Source organism: Typopeltis vanoorti, chromosome 20, assembly GCF_054136105.1.
Source record: "Typopeltis vanoorti isolate ZY-2024b chromosome 20, IOZ_Tvanoo_1.0, whole genome shotgun sequence".
Lineage (NCBI taxonomy): Eukaryota > Metazoa > Arthropoda > Arachnida > Uropygi > Thelyphonidae > Typopeltis > Typopeltis vanoorti.
This window is the reverse complement of record NC_143568.1, coordinates 107569594-107592692: the sequence shown is the minus strand read 5'-3', so window position 1 is coordinate 107592692 and position 23099 is coordinate 107569594. Positions and strand designations below refer to the sequence as shown.

The 23099-nt window shown below is 35.4% G+C and overlaps 1 protein-coding gene across 1 annotated transcript in view; it reads right to left on the bottom strand.

The window, feature by feature from the left end:
• The window catches only part of Nup107 (nuclear pore complex protein Nup107), a 304699-nt gene that overhangs the window by 196125 nt on the left and 85475 nt on the right, over nt 1–23099 (bottom strand). The window contains exons 10-11 of the mRNA XM_090410299.1: nt 9454–9545; nt 352–475 (exon numbers count right to left, since the gene is read on the bottom strand). Coding sequence (XP_090266425.1) covers nt 352–475; nt 9454–9545 — 216 coding nt within the window. The remainder of the gene's footprint in view (nt 1–351; nt 476–9453; nt 9546–23099) is intronic.

Sequence of the window (23099 nt, the reverse complement as noted above, 5' to 3'; positions counted from 1 at the left end):
ATAAGCTAAACCAGAATTTTTTTTTCAGCCAAAACTTGTATTATGTCATTCACATGCTGCTCACTCATTACTATTTAACAGTGATGATTGTCATTATTAATGATGATAAACTCATTTAGGAAAATAAATAATTTTTCCCAGTAAGGCTGCATTAATAAAAAATATAAAAGCAAATGAATTTCTATCAATAATTTACATACTGTCCAATGACTGCTTGTGTAAGAGACAAAGGCATTTATCACAACTGTATTGTTTGGTTTGCTTATGCAGAAAAGCTATACAGTGTGTTTATAAATATATAAAAATATTTAAACATTTAAAGATGATTATTATTTTAAAATTATAACATACCCTTTCTGTGTCATCAAAAAATACATCCTTTAAACGGATGGGTGCATCTGGATCAATTTCTCCAACTGGTAGACTATTTCGATGTGAGATGCCTTTCTTCTCACGAATTAAAGCAGAATTTATCCTGAAAATAGTGTATTACATAGATAATTATTATTCCTCTGAAATATTGATGACATTACATATATTTACATCAGCTCTAAAATCACATCATGAATACATTCTAGTGCTATTAAGACCTGTTAAGATATGTATTATTCTACTTAGGAATTATGATCCCTAAGCAGAATCATAATAGACACAATAAAAAGCCATAGAAATTATTATTTAATACTCAGGCATCTCCACAGACTAACTGCTTACCGCTGGAGACCCACAATAACCATCATTCATACAATACCACCATGTTCTCTTTGAACCCATTTACCAACAAAGTACTTATGATGAGTCTGCCAACCTATTCCACGTTCACAACTCATCAAGCAAAAAAATCCAGTCCTCATATCTTGTAACCACACTCTTACAGAATTTACTTGTTATTTATTTATCCTATAGGTACAGAGCATGTACAATTAAAATTAAAAGCAATCTTAAGGAACAAATACAGAATATAAGAATAAACCATTATATGTGGTGAGCAGTAATATCATCATCAAATTCCTGCCATGTACCCTCACAAGGGGTGTACAGGATACGATAGTACTACATGAAAAAATTACATCATTACTAACTTCCTCCAAATCAGTTCTGTTACTTGCAAGACTCCAACATTATCAGATCTTATATTTCTATCGTCTAAGGCACTTTGTACCGTATCAATCCACCTATATCTTGGTCTTCCCCTGGGTCGTTTTGCTGCCAACCTGGCAGGACACTTGTTTTGATAATCTTTCCTCGCCCAATCTGTTTAAGTGACCATACCACCTGAGATTAGCTCTGTTAACGCATTCCTGGATGCTGACAATGTCAAGTTCTTTCCTAATATCATTGTTTTTAATATGATATTGCCATTGATGCCATCTGTTCACGCCTATAATCTTTCTCAAGACTCTCATATCTGCCGTCTCTAGTCTTTGGTCAAGTGTTTTACTTCTGACCCAGCTTTCAGATCCATAAGTTAAAACTGGTTTGAACACTGTCTTGTATACAGCTAATTTAGTGTTCCGACTAATTTCTCTCTTATTTGATATGAATTTATTCAATTGACTTCCAACCATACCAGTTTTGCTGATTCTGTTGTCTATTTCTATATTTACTTTACCTTCTTCAGTACAAATCATGCCTAAGTAGCTGAAATGTTTTACTTGTTCCACAGGTTCTCTATTCACAACACAGTTGACATTTTCAATGATTCTGCCTATTTTCATTGTCTCTGTCTTTTTATTTCTGAACTTCATACCATATTACAACAGCTATTCAATTTAGTCAGAGAATCTTGCAGACTTGTAGCGGATTTATTTAGAAGTATAACATCATTCGCATAAAGCAAAGAGCTGACGTTAACATCGCCAATTTTGATATCATGTTTAATACCACTTTCCTTCATAATGTGATCCATATAGATAATGAATAACAGAGGGGATAATGTACATCCCTGTCTCACACCAGATTTAACATTAAACCATCTTCCTGTACTTCCTTCAATTCTAACTGCTGACTTACAACTCAAAAGACTAAGTATTGCTTGATATAATACCCCTTTGACACGGTATAACTGCAGCGTATTGAATAGCTTCTCTCTTGGCACCTTGTCATATGCCTTTTCCAAATCGACAAAACTTAAATACAGATCTTTGTTATATTCCCATTCTTTCTCAACTATTTGTTGTAAAGTGAAAATCTGATCCTGACAGCCTCTATTTGACATGAATCCAGCTTGTTCTTCACCAAGCTTTTCTTCCACAATTCTTCTCAACCGTTTCTCAAGTATACTTGCATAGATCTTGCCAGGAACACTCAGTAGGGAAATACCTCTGTAATTCTCACTTTCAGTTTTATTTCCCTTTTTATATATTAGTACTATGAGAGCTCTACTCCAATCATCGGGAATTCATCCCTGTGTCCAGGCTTTCTGAACTATGCAGTGCAGCCACTGTAAGACTCTTATACCACCATACTTCAGCAATTCTGGTCAAATATCATCTACTCCTGCTGCCTTTCCACATTTCAAGCCTTTGATGGCTTTTTCTACTTCAAGTATGGATATGTATTCCTGACTGCATGCCTGGTCAGTGTTTTTTTTTACCAGTGTGCTATCATCACTGCTTGTTTCATTTAGCAGTTTTTCAAAGTAATTACTCCATATTTCAAGGATATCTTTTTCTAGCGTTTTCATGTCACCTTTATCATCTCTAACTCCTTTTACAGCACTCTTTCCTCCATTCCTAAGCTTCTTCAACAACCTCCAGAATATTTTGCCACCTTCTTGATATTTATTTTCTATATTCTTGCCAAAGTCCTCCCATGACTTTTGTTTAGCTAGTTTTACACAGTGTTTAGCATTCTTGCATTTGTCTCTATATTCTCTAAGAGCACAAGCTGACTTATTTGACAGAAACATTTAATATGCTTTATTCTTTTCCTTCACTGCCTCTTTAACTTCCTGTGTCCACCATGGAGTTCTGATTTTTTTATCCTTGCAGACCATCTTATCACATGCCTCTCTGGCAGAATCAATCAATGTTTTCTTCAGAGTTTGCCACTGAATCTCCACGGTTTGATTCCTGTTCTCAAACTCTTTCATTTTTTCTTCAATAATCTTTGTGTATTTTTAGTCTACAGTTCACATCTGAGAGGTGCTCAACTTTTATTCACTTTAAAACTTTCTTACATGTTATTCTTTTCAATATGAAATTCAATTTTATCCTGCTCAAGACTAAATAGTGATCACTTCCAATTTCAAATCCTCTGTACACTCTGGTGTCCTGCACCAGGGAGAAAACATCACTATCAACAATAACATAGTCAATGAGACGTTTCTTATTCCTTGCCTCTTCTCTCCATGTGAATTTGTGCACATATTTATGTTGGAACATGGTGTTAGTATAACCAGTCCATGTCCTGAGCAGAAATCCAACAGATATTTGCCGTTAATATTAGCTTTGCTCTTTTCTCCAAATTTTCCCAAAATATTTTTATATGTCTGACAATCATTTCCTACTCTGCTATTTAGATCCCTAACAAGTACCAACTTTTCCTTTTTCATTGTGTCAGTTGCTTTTTCTAAAGTCTCAAAAAATTCCTCCACTTCTACCTTAGTAGAACCTTCTGTGGGACCATAGGCACAAATAAGTCTCATTGTCCAGTTCCCCATTCTCATATTTGCCCACATTACTCTACTTGAGACTGACTGCCATTCAAGAAGATTAGCCTCATATTTTATGTTGAATACTATGGCTACTCCTTCTTTACCTTGATTGTCATTGCCTGAATATAACATTTTGTATTTATTGCTCAGAAAGATCTCACCAGTTTTTGTCTTTTTTGTTTCAGTCACCCCTATTATGTCGATCTGGTACTTATCTAATTCCTCAGCTAGCTCCATTTCTTTGCCATTCAGGCTTCTTACGTTGATAGTACCGATCTTTAACTCTGGTGATATTGAGTTGGAGTTTGTTTACAGATTTGTTCCAGTAGCTGACTTTTTGCTGTTCACCCTGGTTCTCTGGCGAAAACAATGGGGGGGCCTTGTTTAACCACGCTACGCCCCAGCCGGCATGAAATTTTGTCATGTTGTACCATCATTTTTTTTATTTTCGATTAACCAATAAGAATACAATTTGGTCAGCTAAATCCCAAATTGCCAGCCCATCCTCGTTCGTTCAGTATCCAAGTAGATACCCAACAGGGTGTACCATGAGAAGGCGAGGATTGGACATTAGGTCAGAAGCCGTGGTCAGTTCTCCGCATTCCTTTAAAGGCTATGTGGAGGTGTCCTCTCAGTTATACAGCTTTGACCCTTAAGCACCCCAAGTTGTAATTTAAAAAATAAATTTATGTCTAAATTCATCAGCTACCCAGCAACCTTTGTCAACATACACTAGGTTAGATGGGCTGCTAGGAAAGGCTTGTAAACTGCATTCATACATGATGTGAGTCATTATCAGAAGTAATCACAAGCCAGAATTAGTATGATGCCCCAAAAAAACATAAGTACAGTGCATTCATACCTTGTCTGGTTTGAAGACAGATGTGTTTGACAGAAGCAACAAGAGAGATTTCAAAACCAAATGGTCAACTAGTTTTGACCATTTGGTTGCACAGGGTCTCTGTATTGTTCCATTTTTCTTTTCATGAATTAGAAATATTAAATCCCTCATTGATCAACTGTTCCAAGTCTGCCACATCCTGCCACTTGCAGATCAGGGTTGGTTTGGGAGTTGTGGATTGTTCATGATATTTAAATATTCTCTTTGAAGGAATTGTTTCCTGCATAAATATGACAGAGCAAGATTGATCAAAACTAGGAGCCAGCATAGTGGGACTGGTTTGATTATTCTCATGCTGGCATTGAATTGGATATTTACCTTAGAGGTGCATGTGCTGTTCAGCCACATGAGCACACAATATTTGGCAGGGATATAGACCAAGCTGATAGCTGCAGTCCAAATCACTTCCACTGAGGCTTTCCATAATGTGCCGGCAAGCTTCTGAATGATATCGCCTGGCCTGTTTATCATAGAAGTGAAAAGAGGACACCTCTGTTTTTCTTAGGTTTGGCTCCCCAATTCCTAAAACAGTCATATTATGTTTCGTCAGCATAAACAAACTTCTGGTAACAATATGGAACAGGTAGGAGGTGACAATTTAATTCTCAAAATGGCTGCATAGTAGTTCACCCATCACGACAGTGCACCAAGCCATAGTGCGCTGATTATGAGAAAGTTTCTGGCCAAAAAATCGATTAATTACCGAATTAGGTCACTATGCTAATTCATCCGACTTAGCTCCCTGTGATTTCTGGCTGTTTCCAAAATTAAAGACTGTGCTAAAAGAAAAGATTTTCTGACATTGCTGATATCCAGCATAATATGATAAAGGAACTCAAGAGTATTCCAGAAAAAGAGTTCCAGACCTGTTTCCAAAAATGGGAATACCATCTGAACCAGTGTATAAATGCACAAGGGTATACTATTTTTGAAGGAGACAGTAGCCATTAATGCATAGTTCTGAATGTAGGTTTTTTACAGATGCATTCTGGGAATTAAATTTCACACCTTATACACACTGAAGAGTAGTGGGCCAGAACAGAGCTCTGGGGTAGACCGCTGTTTAGCCTATAAAGCTGGCTTACAACATTCTTTGTGAAAACCTAGAAGGTGCATGTGGTGACACAGCTGTTAAGGAGATAGTATAATTTTTACATGGTATTATACAAAGTAACATAAGAAGAATGCCCTGTCTCCACACAGTGTTGTACACACCTGTGAGATCTATGAACACTTGTTCTACACAGCTATCCCTTTGTCAACCAGGCTGTTCTATAGGGATACATTTTTCGATTACTGGGCTTATACAGTTTTCTCTCTTCTTGTCATATGTTAAAAATTTCTTCTGTTATAACTCCATTCTTTGCTATAAACCCTAATAATCCCATTTAGTAACTCAAATTATTCATTATATAGGCTTTATGGAGTCAACAACTGCTTGAGATAAAAACTTGAATAAAAAAAAATCCTGTTTTGACCTTCACATTAAGGTCATCTTCAGGAGTATACACCTACCTAGTCTAGCCATAAATACTGTTACAACTTGAACAGTGCATAAGTCTTTAATATATCAGTAAATCATTTACTGCTTTCAGCACATACATGCATATAGTAGCACTCAATGTTCGAAATGTCCCCCATTTGCTTTCAACACATCGCTGAAATCTGAGGCCACATATTGATGGAGGCACACACAACATCCAACAAAAATGCTTCCATTATTTGCTCCAAATCCACCTTCAAGCTAGCAATGCTGGGGTGTTATTTCTTGCAGGATGCTCTCAAACTCCGAACATAATTTGAAGTCCAACAGATTCAGATTAGGACTTCCAAGCAGCTAATCAGATGATGATATGTGATCAGGCATATTCACTTCCAACCACTATTGTGTGGGCCTTGCCTTGTGTGCAGGGGACTGAGTCCTGATGAAAGGTCCATCGCCTGAAGTGAAACAAGTTGTTATTCAGGGGCTGTACCACAGGTTCCAGTACTGATACACTTTGATACACTAATGCCTTGATACACTTTGGCAGAGGTTTTGACTCCTTTCTCACAGAATGCAACTTGGATCCCCCCTTGATACGTCAACCCCCACAAACCATCACTGACATGGGGTGATGACCTCTCTGAATCCTGGGTGCTGTGTGACTATCCAGAGCATATACTTGATCATTTTGGCAGTTAAAAGACTCTTCATGTGAAAATCTTCTCATCTGTGAAGAGGAGATCTCTGTGGCTGTTGTGCATATATTGCTGAAGAGTGCCTTTGATTTTATCATTCTGCTGCATAAGTTGTGGTGTTAGGAAGTGTCCAGTAGAATGACAACAAGCTCTCACCCCAAGGTCATCAGTTAGTACCAGCGACATCATGGTGGAGGCATGCCTTCACAGCCCTCATAAGCTGTTGCATCCTAATGTAGTGTAGTCGACCTATTCTTTGGCAGTCAGATGCATCTTCTATATCTTTATATCACACGGTTCTCAAAATCTCCTCACTACATGTTAACCCATACAATTGGACAAATCTCTATCTCTCTCTCTCTCTCTGTGATAAACATGTGAATGTTGGCTGTGCACAGTGGGGATATGTGGAAATTATAACGGTATTTATGGCAAGATCGTGTGTATATATAACTGCAACTAGCAAGTACATCACACATGACACTACTTAACCCACTTAGCATGACCTCTTGTGGTACAAAACATAAAAAAAATTAAATTATAAAATAAAATTAAACTGAAAGATAATAGCTACCATAAAATTTATATTAAAAATATTTAGGTAAGATTAATAATGAATTACATCAGCAAATCAAAATATTCTTATGCCTTACTTTTAGTCTTGATAATTGACTGTATTTTTTCAGTGGTTTGACTGACCTAGAGTCCTTTAAAACACACACACACACACATATTTAAAAAAAAGGGAAGGACCTTGGATTTCCTGTTGGCTTTTGAAATTATTATTTTTACTTTCATGGTGCCATTATTTGATGTTAATTTTTTTTATTATGGTATAAGTATCGCTTATGTGAGGTACTCTAGGCAATCTTAGGATGTACATTTTGTCAGAGATGTAATATATATTGTCCTTTTAAAACTTGGAGATTCTTTGCCCATCATTTTTTTAAAATTTGGTTGTTTTATAAGTGTTTCACAAGCCTCTAAATTTTCTTTCATATCACGTTCTTGTGTGGTGTAAGAGTTGAGTGCTGTTCCAATCAATTCTATGGAAGATCTCCGGTGTGCCTGATCAGAAAAGTCTGTAGAGAGGTATGTGAACCGCTCATAAAACAACCAAATTTAAATAAAAATGATTGGCTAATAATCTCCACGTTTTGGACAACATATATACAACCTTGACAAAAAGCATACCCTCAGACTGCCTACAGTACCTCACATAAGCAAACATTGATCTCCACAACAAAAAATTAACATCAAATAATGGACATAAAAGTAAAAATAACTTAAAAAGCCAACAGGAAATCCCAGTGCTCCTCTCCCCACTTTTTTTTAAAAAAAATAAATCATAATCAGGTAATGTCTTTTATTCCCTTATAGAGAATAGGTGTGGCATTTAAACCCTATCTAGCTTATGAAGACTGAGTGAGCAGTTCAACCTCCACTAGTAGCCAATCAGAGATAGCTGGCCCAAGATTGTCACTATTTATGTGCAGTAACCGATGAAGAGATGGGCAAACATGTGCTGCCATCTCTTACCTAACCCTAACAGGATATGTTACTATCTGAAATAATGTAGGTTCTACGGTCGATTTTCTTGAGTTTACAGGACAAAAAACCTACTCGCCCATGTCAGAGATCAACTAACTTCGAAACTGGTCAAAGAAAGGCTTAGAAAAAGTTCTTCCAGTCAGTGAATGGACTTGAACCATAAGTATAAAATAAATATATATACAGGGTGGTTAACCAGTTAGCAGAAAATCCCAAAAAGAAAAACTTCCAAGTGAAAATCTGAATTATAAAATCTCTTCCACTTTTAAAATTCTTTTAAAAAACAGTTCTTTGTAGCACAAAGTATGATATAAATCTTGAAATTTCAGACCAAATGTGAAAAATATAGTCATAATGTTATATCAAATTGAATTTCATCTATAAAAAATGTTAATGTAGTATATGGACTAACAAATTCAGGTTTGTAAATCCTACTGTTCACAGAACAAGAGTAGAGTGACCAGTGTGAAGCTGCAGACCATTGGAGAATATAAGTAGTAGGGTGATGGTTTTTAAAATATTTTGCTGAAAGGTAAACTGCTCCCCGATAATGAATGCAAGTTCACTTGAATACTATGACTAATACAATTATTTATGGCAAATTCTCACAAACAATTGAAGATACTGTAGCACCGACTTCTAGAGGTGATGCCACAGATGACAGGACTTGAACGTGGTTGTGGTAGGTAAGAAACACTGCTTGTGCTAATTTTCTCTTGCTAGATGTCTCCAAAATGAAATTCCATCAAGCATATGTCAAAATGTCTACGGATATATCTAGTGTAGATTATTACAGATATGTATCCAATATCTCATTTTGTGATTTCTTCAGTGTTGGTAGATATAATTACAGATAATGATAAATAAAACTGATATCAATGCTTTTTTCCCCTCTGCTATGTATGTGCTATTCCCATATTTTTAAAATAGTATTTAAAAAAAAAAAAAAAGGTATTGCTACTACTGAATAAGTGATGACAAAATTTTTTTTCTCCAACTACTTCATTTTTTTCATACTGTGTATTAAAAAAAATCTTATATACTTGCATGTATAATGAGTGAGAGAGAGAGTGTTTGTGAGATTCAACATTATCCATCCATTATTAAGCAACTATGAAGAGAAATGATTAATAAAGATACCTTATAAATAAATGACACTTACCATGAGATACCTTTGTCCCCAAATAATCCTAATTTTTCTGAATTTAGACTGCGCAAATCTTGGGAATTTTTTTCAAGCCAATCAATCACTAACTAAAAGGAACATATGCAAATAACATAAAACAGAAGAAAAATAAATGAAGCAAAATCAAAAACTAAGAGTATCTATCATACATTGCATTTAAAATATGGCTAATGCCTAATAAATTTATTCTATATAAATCTCTGAAATACAGTATGGCATGCACACATACACACATGTACACATACTGAACTTCGATACATAACATATATTGTAGTAGCTTTTTTTTTTTTTTGGGCTATACTTACTTTCCTTAACTTTTTTTTTTTTTTGCATGTAATATTTAAATCCCACAACAAATTGATACAATAGAACATAAAGAAACTGAATTAAAGACAGGCTTAGAGATAACAGGAAATAATTAACCATACCTTCAAAATGTAATTAAGTTCAAAATAAAAGAATAAGAGATATTCTACTGAATGAAAGTGAAATATGGACTATAATATACCATCCTCATTGGATGAGAGGGATAGAATCTCAACCTGCCAACCAATAAGTCATACAAATCCCACTATGGATATGGATGTTTGAGAATATCTTTAGGTTGGAAATGAATTTCATCATGTGTGAAGTCACCACCCTGCTTACTGAAGCCTAAAATTGCTTAAAAAGTTATATTGGTCTCTAAAGCTGGTTCCCAGGTTATGTAAAAAATAAATTTAAAAATATGATAAATTTATTTATTTCGTATCCAAACACAAGTGGTACAGTAGTAAGTAAGTGGTACAACATTATTTACAACAAATTAGGATACATTGCAAATGAGTACAGCTCAAATTTGTTGGTGAATTATACAGGAACTAATAAGCAAAATATGACAAAAAAAGAAACTATACATAAGTTATATACAATAAATATGGACAGATGTTCCTCCAGTATGTTGCACAATCAACTGCTCTTTCTGTGTAAGATATAAGATCCTCTAATATGATAAATGACAAAAATAAAAGAGAACAATAACAAAAAAAACTTAACCTACCCATAGGACTAATATACTAGAGGTTTACAGCATAGTGTGAGTTACATAAAAATAAATAAACTTCAGAAGAAAGATTTAAAAAATAATAAATAAAACAAAGAAATTTCTATATGTATCAGCAGGCCATGCACAATCTGGAACAAAAAACATCAACTGAAAATTAACTCAGTAACAAATAAAATCTACAAATCTAGACATTGGAAAAAATGAACTTAAGACTGCCCCCCCCCCAAAAAAAATATATATATATATGCTCAGATGTTACTCTCGCTGATGAGTAGTTAGCAATACACATGTACCTGTCCTCTACTAACAGACTATGGGAGATCAAATCTTGCCATAAGAATGGATATTTGTGCTTGTCTTTAGGTGGGAAATGAATCACACTGATCAGTATGAGATCACCACCCTGCTTGTTTCAGAAGCTTGAAGTGCCTTGAAAAAGTTTTCAAAAATAATAAAAAAACAGATGCTAGCAAAAATTAGAGGGAATATTGACCTTGACTATCTTCAATGTGCTACTAACATCCTTTCCTTGAAGGTTTTTATGTCATGGCACAGCTTTAAGCTCTCCCCCACCTAAGCTTGTTGTAATCACCTGCCTTGTAGTTCCACATATATTTTGCTGACAGAAAATTTCACATTTTACAACCTTTCAAGTCAAGACTTTATGGCCCTTCTTCCTAATCAGAGGCAATGTGGCCACCTTGGTTATGGATAGCTCTTCTGATCGTGTGACCAGATTGTGTTAGTCTCACCTGAGTCCCCCTCCATCACATGTTGGCTTGAGTAATTATCTTTCATACTGAATCCCACTGCCCCTGTGGAACCGAGACCCAAACAATTCGTCATATAGTTCAGGAATGTGAGTTAACGGCATATCCAGGTGAACTAAAGGACATTTTTTACCTATCCCCAAAGGCAATCAATTGGATTAAAAATCTAAATGTAAAAATATGATTAAATTTTTTTTGCTTGATGCTTGTCATATATTTAATACTTGTATTTTATCTGCTTGTTTATGTTTTATTTCTTATTTATATATTGCGTCTTATCTATATTGATATGTATTTTATTTCCTTTTAACCATGTGTATATGCCATATGATAAATAAATAAATAAATAGTAGGTGTACAAATTCCATTTCCTTCTTGCCATGTGACCTTTCCTCAACTCTATGTCTCCATAGTTGAAGTCCCCCCCCCCATAATAATTACTCAAACCTGCACTCACTGTACTGATGCATGTCTTCCACATAGCAGATGCCCTCAATCTCCCACCTGTCTCAAATGAACTGCCAACCACATGCCTATATCCTAGTCTTTTTGGATGCAATTCATCTGCTGTCATCAGCAGTCCCCCATCCCATCCCATCATATCTTCTCCCCAAAAATAATAAACTCCTCACATTCTCTTCCTGTAACTACATCATCTACTGTCAGCTAGGTCTCGTTGATGGCTAAATTTAACATGTTTAACAGGCAGTGTAAAATCTCGGGCGATTTTACAGGGGGTTTCAAACTAAATAATGTAGGAAAAATGATGTAAGATTCTTTTTTTTTGAATATAAATTAACTGTCTTGAAAAATTTGTTAAATATTTCCTGTTTGAATATTGTACTTAAAATTAGAGAAAATGGATTAAGTGATATTTAAGTTGTAAGTCAGCAAAAAGAATAGTGTATCAGAAAAGTTTGCAACAACTTGCAAACAAATTGAGCACCTGAAGCAAAAACTTTCAGCTAGAAGACCAGAGTGACATCATTGTGCCAACAGATAATCACGGACATTCCAAAGTTGGGAACAAAGAAGAAGGAGCATATTTAAGGGGCTGAAAGGGAAAAGAAAAGAGAACTAGGAGGGTTATGAGGCCGCCAAAATGCTGGTGTTATGTGGTCCCTTAGCGGCTGAACGGAAGAGAGGAGAAGAGGCTATGACTCGGAGCACGTAACTGGAGGCTTGACACCCATTGTCGGAACTACGCCGTCGGCGATTCCTCTAAGAATGTTCCGGAAAGAATTCCAAGGATTGTCCGACAACATGTGTCCCACTGTGTAGCTGACCATGATTCCTGTGAAAGGTTTGATATCAGGGCAACGAATAAGCCACCAATGGAGCAAGAATAATAGAGTACAGAAGTGTCCGAGACAAAAACATGTCCTGTGTAATGGCAAAGATTCAACATCCTGACAGAGGTTTTTGTACATGAAAAAGGACTGTGTTTACAGAAAGAACTCTGAGTAAACAAGTGATATTGCTGTTTTCTTTAGAACATAGATAAGTTAGAATTGTATGTAAATGTTACAAAGGGTTGGTGATAAAGTTTAATAAAGTGTTGTATAATATCAGAGTAAAACAAATGTATATATTATACTGGTGTAAGGAAAAATCCTGAAGGTAGTTATGTAAGAGGGAACAGTTATTCTATACTTATTGTAAAATATGTATTTTATATGGATAAGTAGAGTGTGAATGTTGAGTGAACGTAAAATGTATATAATTCAATGATATAATATTTTTGCTGGAAGGAATTAGATATGTTGAGAGCGTCAGTTACTCCCCACTATGTTGTAACCTTAACTGTTTAGTTAGAATAAAATGTTTTGTTTGAACAACAATTGATCTGATCATTTGCCAATGCACTATCTCAATTTTGTACATGTGTGCATGAGTTAATTTAGAATACCCATGACTTGCTGTATGGTTAGGAGGATTTTAGCTGAGACCTTACTTTTGTTCCTGTTCTTATTATTCTTAAACTATATTATTTCTTCCAGACTGGTGCAGACGTAAATAAAAATAAATTTGTCTGGTAGAAGAGTCTGAGAAAATAAGTATACTGCAATCACATAGCTGGTGATAGTTAGATATAGAGTCGGCTTTACGTGCGGTAGGAGCAGAGGGCAAGAAAGAAAAGGGGTTAGAGAACAAAGAAAGTAGGGAAGGTTAGAGATTAACGAGAATAGGCGAATCCTAGTAAATAGCACAAGGCGCAGCCCAACAAGATTAAAAATTAGTAACAAATAAAAAAAACCGTATATATATGTTAAACTAAATAACAATAAAATTTTACAGCAGTGCTGTATAATTCAGGTCAAATTTCAGATGATTCAAGTACAGCTCGCAATAATACTTATCTGTAAAAAAAAAGGGAAATAACAACAAAATATGATAATTAGAGAAGAAATTTCCTACTGATCCTTTTAGCAAACACAATTGAGATGAGGCTTAGATTAATTGTGGAGTAAAAACTTGGAGACCAAGCTGGATTTTGAAAAGACATGATAACAAGAGAAATGCTATCTGAATGCTACAATGATATATGGTGTAAACAGGATGCTATAATGAGAAAAGCAGTCTATATTTGAGTTCTAAGTCAGCAGTTAGAAGTGAAGTAAGAAATATAGCAAGATTGCCTGATGTAAAATCAGGTGTGAGACCAGGGTGCACATTATCAATAATCTATAAAGATCACATTATGAAGGAAATTAGCATTAGGCCTGATATCAAAATTAGAGATGTTTATTTAACATTTCATACTTTATGCAGATGTTATACTCCCACACAAATTCAGTATAAATCTTCAGAATTCCTTAACTAAACTTCAGTATAGTTAAGTTACAAATCTGGTATATAAATCAGCAATAAAAAAAACAGATTATGTAAATAGGTAGTAACACTGAAACCATCAGCTGAATCCCAAATGAAAAACATTTCAGCTGTTTAGGGATAATTTTTAGTCAAGATGGCAATAAAAATAGACAACAGAAGAAGAATAGCTGGTATAGTAGGGAATCAAGCGAATATGGCATAAGAGAGAAATTAGTCCAACTCTAAAGCTGGCTGGTTAGTTGCTTGCTTGCTTTGTGGTTTATCTGCACAAGGATGGTCATGCTGTGACTCTTACTAACTTGTGTCGTTTAGCTATATACAAGGAAGTTTTCAAAGCAATTTAAATATATGCATCAGAGAGCTGGCTTAGAATAAGAAAGTTATTCAAAGATTGAACCTCATAGACATGAATTCTAAGAAAAATTAGGATAGCAAACAGATTGCATCAGTGACAGAATCATATTAAAAATAAAGATATTAGAGAAAAGTTGGACAATGTTAATATTTAGGAATGTGCAAAGAGAGCTAATTTCAGATGGCACGGTAACTTTAAATAGAATGGGAAAGCAAAGGTTAGGAAAACTAGTATTTGATGCTAGGATGGCAGGAAAAGTCTCAGAGTAAGACCAAGATCTAGGTAGACTGAAGCAGTTAGAAGTGCCTTAGAAGAACCAAAATATAAGATCTGACAATACTGGTATCCTAACAGGCACTGTCTGCTCACAGTTAAGAGAACCATCACTGGCAGAGTGCCAAGAAGAGTCAATTCATGTTGAAGGGGAGAAAGGAATAAGGGATACGAATTCATTGCCAACAAGCGAAATCACGTGCTTTCTTGTCTATAGGTATACTAGCTTGATTTTTGTTCTTTTTTGCACTGATTTTTTTTCGTATTTAGTTGTATGATGGATCCAGTACTGTCAACAAGTTCTGATGTTGAACCTTTCAGTAGTGCTTGCAAAAGAATATTGCATAATGTGCTGATATTCTGGAAAAAAAAAACAAAAATCGTTAGAAGGCAGCCGCCCTGTTCCAGTTTTTCATGCCATAAAGCATGCAAGTGAAATTGCGGGTGTATCAAAGTCGACTATTAAAAGAATTTGTAGGGAATCAAAAGGTAAGCCAAAATTTAAGTCTCCTAAAAACTGGCAGAGAAAGACAGCCATTGAAAACATAAGCTTTGAATGGTTTTGATGTAGATGTTATAGAACTCACGTTGTGAGTTCTATAACATCTACGTTTTATGAGGTCGAGAAAAAAGTGCCAACTGTTTCTAAACCAATTCCTGTGCAGAAAGAAAAAAATTTATTTTCCTTGGAAAAGAGAAACTTTAAGATTCTCTTTAAGAAGATTTCACCGCATTAAAACCAACATTGCCGATGGCATGCATCTAACAACTAAGATAAGGAACATTTAATACCGTGTATAAATCCCCAGCACTCTTGTGGCCTCCAAGTCCTACCGGTGCATAACCACCCTGTGATGCATATAGGTGACTTCAACAGTCACCACACACAATGGAAATATGCTTCCAACAATGAATGAGGAGAAGACTGACTGAATAGCAGAAATTCACATCATCATCATCAAATTCCTGACATGTACCCTCAAGGAGTGTACATAATCTTCGATGCAAAAAATAGATCTTTTTTCAGATCAGCAGCTTGGAAAGGGAGTACAACCTTGACCTCTGCTTTGTCATTCAAGACAACAATGGACAACCATTACTTATATCGAGAAGAGTTCTCTTCAACTTTCCGAGAGAGTCAACATAGACCAATTATATTAGAAGCAGGCTTGCAGGTTCCCCTTGTCAGATCAATCCAACATCCCCTGGAACTTCCAGAAAGCCAACTGGGACACATTTACTACCCATCTAGACAAATATGTCCATTGGATCCCTCCAACAAGCAATAATTACAAGATTCATGGGAGCTATGTTGGCTGTAGGTAAGAAGACCATACCAAGAGGCTTCTGCAAGAAGTATATCCCTGGGTGGGATGATGACAACAAAAACCTGTATCGAGAATACCTAGAGTGTGGAAACACTGATATTACAGATGAACTCATTCACAACCTTGACAACAACCGACAGAAGAAATGAACTGAGATAGTAGAAAGACTTGATTTTCGTCACTCCTATAGGAAGGCATGGAGCCTTCTAAGAAAACTAGGTAGTGGCACCCCAGCTGTCCAGGAACAATCAGCTATTTCTCCTAACCAATATGCATCACGTATAGTCAATATATCAAGGTATACTGCCAAGGATAAACAGCACACTACTCAAATAAAAAGAGAACTTGCATATTTGAAGATTAGTAGTAGACTATCAGACCCTTTACATTTGTGACCATTCACTTTTGAAGATATTAACATTGCTTTAATGGATATGAACCCGGCAAGGCTAAAGGTTTTGATGGTATTCATCCTGACTTCAATAGGAAGTCAGGACAAAACGCTTGACAGTGGTCAGCTTGTTTCTTCTCTGACATCCTCCAGACTGACAGACTTTCAAAAGAGTTTAAAAGACCAAAAATTACCCCTATCGTAAAACCAGGGAAAACTAACAACAAACCAGAAAATTACCAACCAATCACCCTGCTTAGCACTTGTTTTAAGCTCCTAGAAAGGTTCATCCTCAATACAATTGCCCTGAAAATAATGGCACAAGTCCCAGCGGCTGGATTCAGACATACACGAAACTGCTGTGATTAGGTTTTGTTACTCACCACACACATAGAGGCCATCTACCAATGACACCTGAAAACAGCTGTAGCTTTTGTAGCCTTACCACAGCTTATGATACAATGTGGAGACAAGGCACAATCTGGAATTTACTCTGTTCCATGCAGAACAATAGCTAAACTAATTGAAAACATCCTAAGCAACTGCCTGTTCCAAGTGGCTATGGATGAGAACAGAAGCAAACAAAGATCAGTGGATAATGGATTACCACAAGGGTCGGTCCTGAATCCCGTCCTTTTTAACTGATACATTACAGACTTGCCTACTACAGCCTCCAAGAAGTTTTGTTACACTGATGACATTGCTCTAGCCGCTAGACACACCAACTTTACTACAATGGAAGACATACTAACATATGACCTTGCAACCTTAGATACATGCTTCTGCAAATGGAGATGATGCCCAAACTCTAGTAAAAAACAGAAGTTTCATGCTTCCACTTGAATAATAATCAGACTAACAAAGAAATGATGGTCTATTTCAAACTGCTATGCTACAACAGATTCCCAAAATATCCGGCTGTCACTTTGGATAAAATTCTGTTGTTTAAACTGCATTTCATTAATATAGCATCCAACTTAAAAACACGAAACAATATACTGCAAAAACTCTGCAGAACTACTTAGGGTACCCCAACGGCAATGCTTCACTGCACTGCTCTTGGTCTCATTTACTCTGCAGTTGAATATTGCTCAACTGTATGGTTGAAAAGCACCTGCGTGTACTTAGTCAATGCTCAGCTTAACACCACTATATGCCTCATTTCTGGAACTGTGAATTCAACCCCAAACCTACTGGCTCCCAGTGCTAAGTCATATCCCACCTCCACAGATCCAACATTCTTCTACTTAAATATAGCAAAATCATGGAAATCCAAGATCTCCCAATCCACGAACACATCCTGCCCCTAGAAATAAATAGGCTAAAGTCAAAGCACTTTCCAATCCTAACAGTGAAAAATCTTGCAGAGAAAAATTTTAACATGAAAGTGGAAAGAGTCCTGGCTAATACTTCAACAGGGGACTTTCATGAATTAGTGGACCCAACTCAGATGCCTTTGGGTTTTGACCTACCAAGGAAAACTTGGTCTACCCTTACAGAACAGGAATACAAGATTTTGCTTGTTTCTACACACAGATGATGTACTGTTATTTTCAGTATGAAATATCTATACTTTCAATTTCATTAAAGTTAATTACTGTGGTTATCGAGTAATTTATTGTTTATAATCATGCCACAGGTACCTTTAAAGATTATACTTATTATCCTTCACGGGGAAGAATTCACTAAACAAACAGGCAAGTTAGGAAAAGTATCTGTTTTACAAGGTAAGCTTCGCGCTTGAATTGCCTTTCTAAAAAATGTTGCAATACGAAAGTTATTCCTACGTTTACTAGATTTAGAGAAACTATTCGGTCGCCTGGAGCTCACGCAATTTATATTCATGCAAGTTTTTCCTTGAAAAGGGAACCAACTTCAAGCGATTAAAAACATTTAGAATCTAATATTTAGTCTATTTTAGATCTTGAAAAAAGGATTTCAGCTATCCTGGATGGGGAATTAGTAGATATCGTTCTACCTGTTTCAAAACAATCTTTAGCCCATTCTTATCAAAAACATTCCTGCAGACCGATGCAAAAATATGAATCTTTATACTGTAAGCAAAAAATTCTGACAACACTCCTACTAATAAATGGATTGTGAATATTTCTGGATGCCCATCGCGTGATGCTGAAACTAGTGAATTAAAGACTATGACTTATGACTTTGCTGTGGTACCTAAACGCATCACGTGTCTCGATTTTTTTGTAACATTGAATGCAATCTATCAGGACTTTCCGGCTTTAAAGTTGCTGCTTCACTTTTTAAAAGCAAATTACCTCCATGTAATTTATCTAGTGCTGAAACCGTGCACTGTTTTTATTAAGAGAAAAGAGCAATATATCAATTTCAAAAGCAGATAAAGGAAAAGGCAGACTATGAGAAAAAGATAGACTGCCTTTTTACAGGATACCTCCAACTATGAAGAAATTAGTTATAACCCTACAAAAACACAAATTAAACAATTAAACCGCTTGATGAAGTTGTTAGCTGGGATCAAAATACTTTGGACAAGTTGCACACTCATTTTGGAAGAACTCCTCATTTATATAGTCTCCCAAAAATTCATAAAGAAGGTTATCCAGTAAGAACCCATCATGAATTGTATTGACTCTCCCACCAATTTTTCTTCTTCTTCATGTAGCTTCCTCAGCGAGAGGGTGCAGCACCACGTCCTTCCAGTTCTCTCTGTTGGTGGCTTTCCTTTTTGTTTCTGCATAGCCATGTGATCCTGTCCATGATCTTATATCTTCAAGCCATGCCCTTCGTTTTTTGCCTCTTGATCCTTTTCCCATAATTTTTCTTCCTAAAACTGTTAATATCCTCTGTCCTGCCAATCTCATCTTTCTCTGGATCATTTCCTGATAAAGATCTCTGTGTTCTCATTGACATCTGTATTTGTCACATGTTCTGTCCATGGGATTTTCAGAGCTCTCCTATAGCACCACATTTCAAAGGCATTATCTGTTGCCTTACTCTCTAATTGAATATCTAGGTCTCACTTCCATATGTAAAAATTGGCCACACTAATGTTCTTATCATTCTTTTCTTTGTCTCGATACTCACAGGACTTCTGAGCAGATCTTTATTCTTCCAGAATGCATCTTTAGCTATGGCTGTTCTTATTTTTATTTCTTTATCTTGCTTTCCATCTGCAGTAAAGTAGGTGCCTAAATATTTGTATTCTGTTGTATGTTCAATTTGCATATTGTTTATGAATATTTCTGCTTTCTTTTGAGATTTTCATAAATTTGGTCTTTTTTGCATTTATATCTAATCCAAATTCTTTACCTTCTTCATTTAGTAGCTGCAGTAATTTGATTAATTTGTTTCTGTTTTCTGCTATTAGAATGGTATCATCAACATATCTAAGATTGTTGTATTTTATACCATTGATACCAATTCCTAACTCAGCCATGCTTAGTGAAAACTTGACATGCCGATCCCAAGCCCAGATAAATGGGGAGGGTTGAGTGCAGGGCGGCTAGCAACTCAGTCTCAGAAAAAAAAATCTTTGCTATGCAAACTGAAACCTTCCAAAATGTGATACTGGATGAAGGAAATAGAACACGAAGCACCAATGTGAAAGCCCTTCTGGGGAAGCAGAGGTGCGGAAGGAAGTGACAGACACCTTACCAAACGACAAGCTTAGACTGGGATATTGGAATGTTAGAACCATGTTCGAAACTGGGAAGACATACCAAGTCGCGAGAGTTCTAGAAAAATACAGACTAGAAATAATGGGATTAAGCGAAACAAGATGGATAGCAACTGGAAAAATCAAATTAAACTCTGGTCACTACTTAATCTACTCTGGGAACCAAAATATGAATGACCACACAAAGGGAGTTGCACTAATGATGACAAAGAAAGCTCATGGTGCATTAATGGGGTGGAACCCAATATCCAAAAGAATACTAAACGCTAGATTTAAAGCCAGCAAGCAGAACATCACAATAACTGCGCTATATACGCACCAACAAATGATGCGATCCAGGAAGAAAAGGATCATTTTTATAACATGCTACAGAGAAGTAGAAACAACAAATAAAAAAGATATGCAACTTATAATTGGAGACTTTAATGCTAAGGTTGGAAATGATAATACTAATAAAGAAACTGTTATGGGAAAGTATGCAGTAGGGAGAAATAAATGAAAATGGAGAGTTACTTATAGACTTTTGTATGTTCAATCAGTTTATAATAGGAGGGAGTCTCTTCCAAAATAAAAAAATACACAAGTGGATATGGATAGCACCAGATAGAAAGACAAAGAACCAAATAGACCATATACTTATATCAAAGAATTAGAGGAAATCATTCCTGGATGTCAGAGTTAAAAGAGGAGCTGAGGCATATTCAGATCACTTTCTCCTAACAGCTACTATGAAAGTAAAAATATTTAAAAATAAACAAACAATGCACAATAGGAAGAGGTTTAGAATTGAAAAACTCAAAAACAAAGAGATTAGAAATAAATTTATAACTCTACAGAATAAATGGGATAAACTCAAAAAAAGAGAAGGAGATAACATAGAAGGAAAATGGACCAAGATTAAAGACATACTAATAAGCACATCAGAAAAGATATTGGGATTTCGAACTAATACCGACAAGGAATGGATATCAGAAAACACCAAATTAAAAATAGAGGAGAGAGAAAGAATAAAAGAGAAACTGTTACAGATTGGCGAAAATGTTGAACAAGAACAAGCAGAAAGATATAGAGCAATTAACAAAGAAATAAAAAGAAGTGCAAGAAATGATAAAAGAAAATACATAGAGAATCTAGCACAAGAGGCAGAGAATGCTGCATATATAAATGATACTAGAAAGTTGTATGATATTACAAGGAAATTAAGTGGAAAAAGAAACAAATGGATAGTTCCTATATGCAATAAAGAAGAAAAACTATTATTAAATGAAAAAGAACAGATAAATAGATGGGTGGAATTCTTCTCAGAGAAATTTCAAGAAATGACTGATGGTGACCAGAGCCTAGAATTAAATGAACAAAATGCATCATTAGATATAAATTTCAATAAAATAACAAAAAGATTTTAGAAAAGCAATAACTTAAGATCAAAATAGGTAAAGCACCGGGAGTAGACAACATACCAGGTGATATATTAAAAGCAAATCCAAAACTTATAGCAGATATTATATCCCTTACTAAATGAGATATGGCAGAAAGAAGAGTGACCTAAGGAATGGAATACTGGATTCCAGGTTAAATTACCCAAAAAATGGAACCTATCTGAACGCAAAAATTGGAGAGGTATAACATTGCTGAGTGTTATAAGTAAAATACTAGCAAGGATAATACTAGAAAGAATCAAAATAGAAATAGAAAAACAACTAAGACCAGAACAGGCAGGATTTAGAGCCAATAGATCATGCACCGACCACATTGCTACTTTACAAATTATCATAGAAAACAATCATTAGAATGGCAGGCAAGCTTATATTTAAATTTTACTGACTTTGAACAAGCTTTCGGCAGTATAAACAGATCTTCCCCTATGGAAATTACTTAGAAATTATGGACTCCCAGAAAAAATAATAAGAATAATTCAAAAAATGTATGAAGATTTTGAAATTAAAGTAATACAAGAAATGCCCTCTCAGAGCCATTTAAAACAAAGACAGGAGTAAGGCAAGGTTTTAATTGTCGTAGACTGGGTGATGAAAAAAGTATCTCATGGAAATACAGGATTACAATGGTTACTTCAAAACCAACTCCATGATCTAGATTTTGCAGATGATACCTGCTTATTTAAATTAAGGGGATATTAAATCCCACATTGTTTTAAAACCGAATAAGAAACTCAAAGATTGGAATCAGAGAGTTTCATGCTGAATATGGTATAATAAACTATAAAAGTATCGGCGACTACTTGCATTAGCAAGTAGTCCAAACTACTTGCTAATGCAAGTAGTTTGGACTACTCGGGCAACTCGCAGCAAAGGTGGTAAAGTTCTGATCGCTATTCTTGGTATTTTCCATAATGTAAAACACATTCACTTTTACATTATGGAAAATACCAAGAATAGCGATCAGAACTTTACCACCTTTGCTGCGAGTTGCTTGGACTACTTGCATTAGCTCACGCTAGTAGTCGCCAATACTGTTATAGTTTATTATACTATATTCGGCATGAAACTCTCTGATTCCAATCTTTGAGTTTCTTATTCGGTTTTAAAACAATATGGGATTTAACATCCTCTTAATTTAAATAATGTTTATATCGCCGAGAAGCTTATTGGCTCTTTATATTTAAGTGATATCTGCTTACTTTCACAGAAGCACCAACATATAGAACAAAAAACAACAACACTTGTAGAAACAGCCAAAAAAGTTGATTAGGATAAATAAAAATAAAACAATGTTGATGAAAATAAATGCAAAAAACAAAATAAACAAATAACAATAGAAGAAATACCGCTTAAAGAAGTAGAACAATTCATATACCTTGGTTCAATAGTATCAATAAAAAGAGGAACTACTGAAGATATAAATAGAAGGAAACAGCTGGCTTATTCAACTTTCAACCAACTTAGAAATATTTGGAAAAACAAGAATTTGTCTATAAAAACCAAAATGAGAATATTTAACTCAAATGTA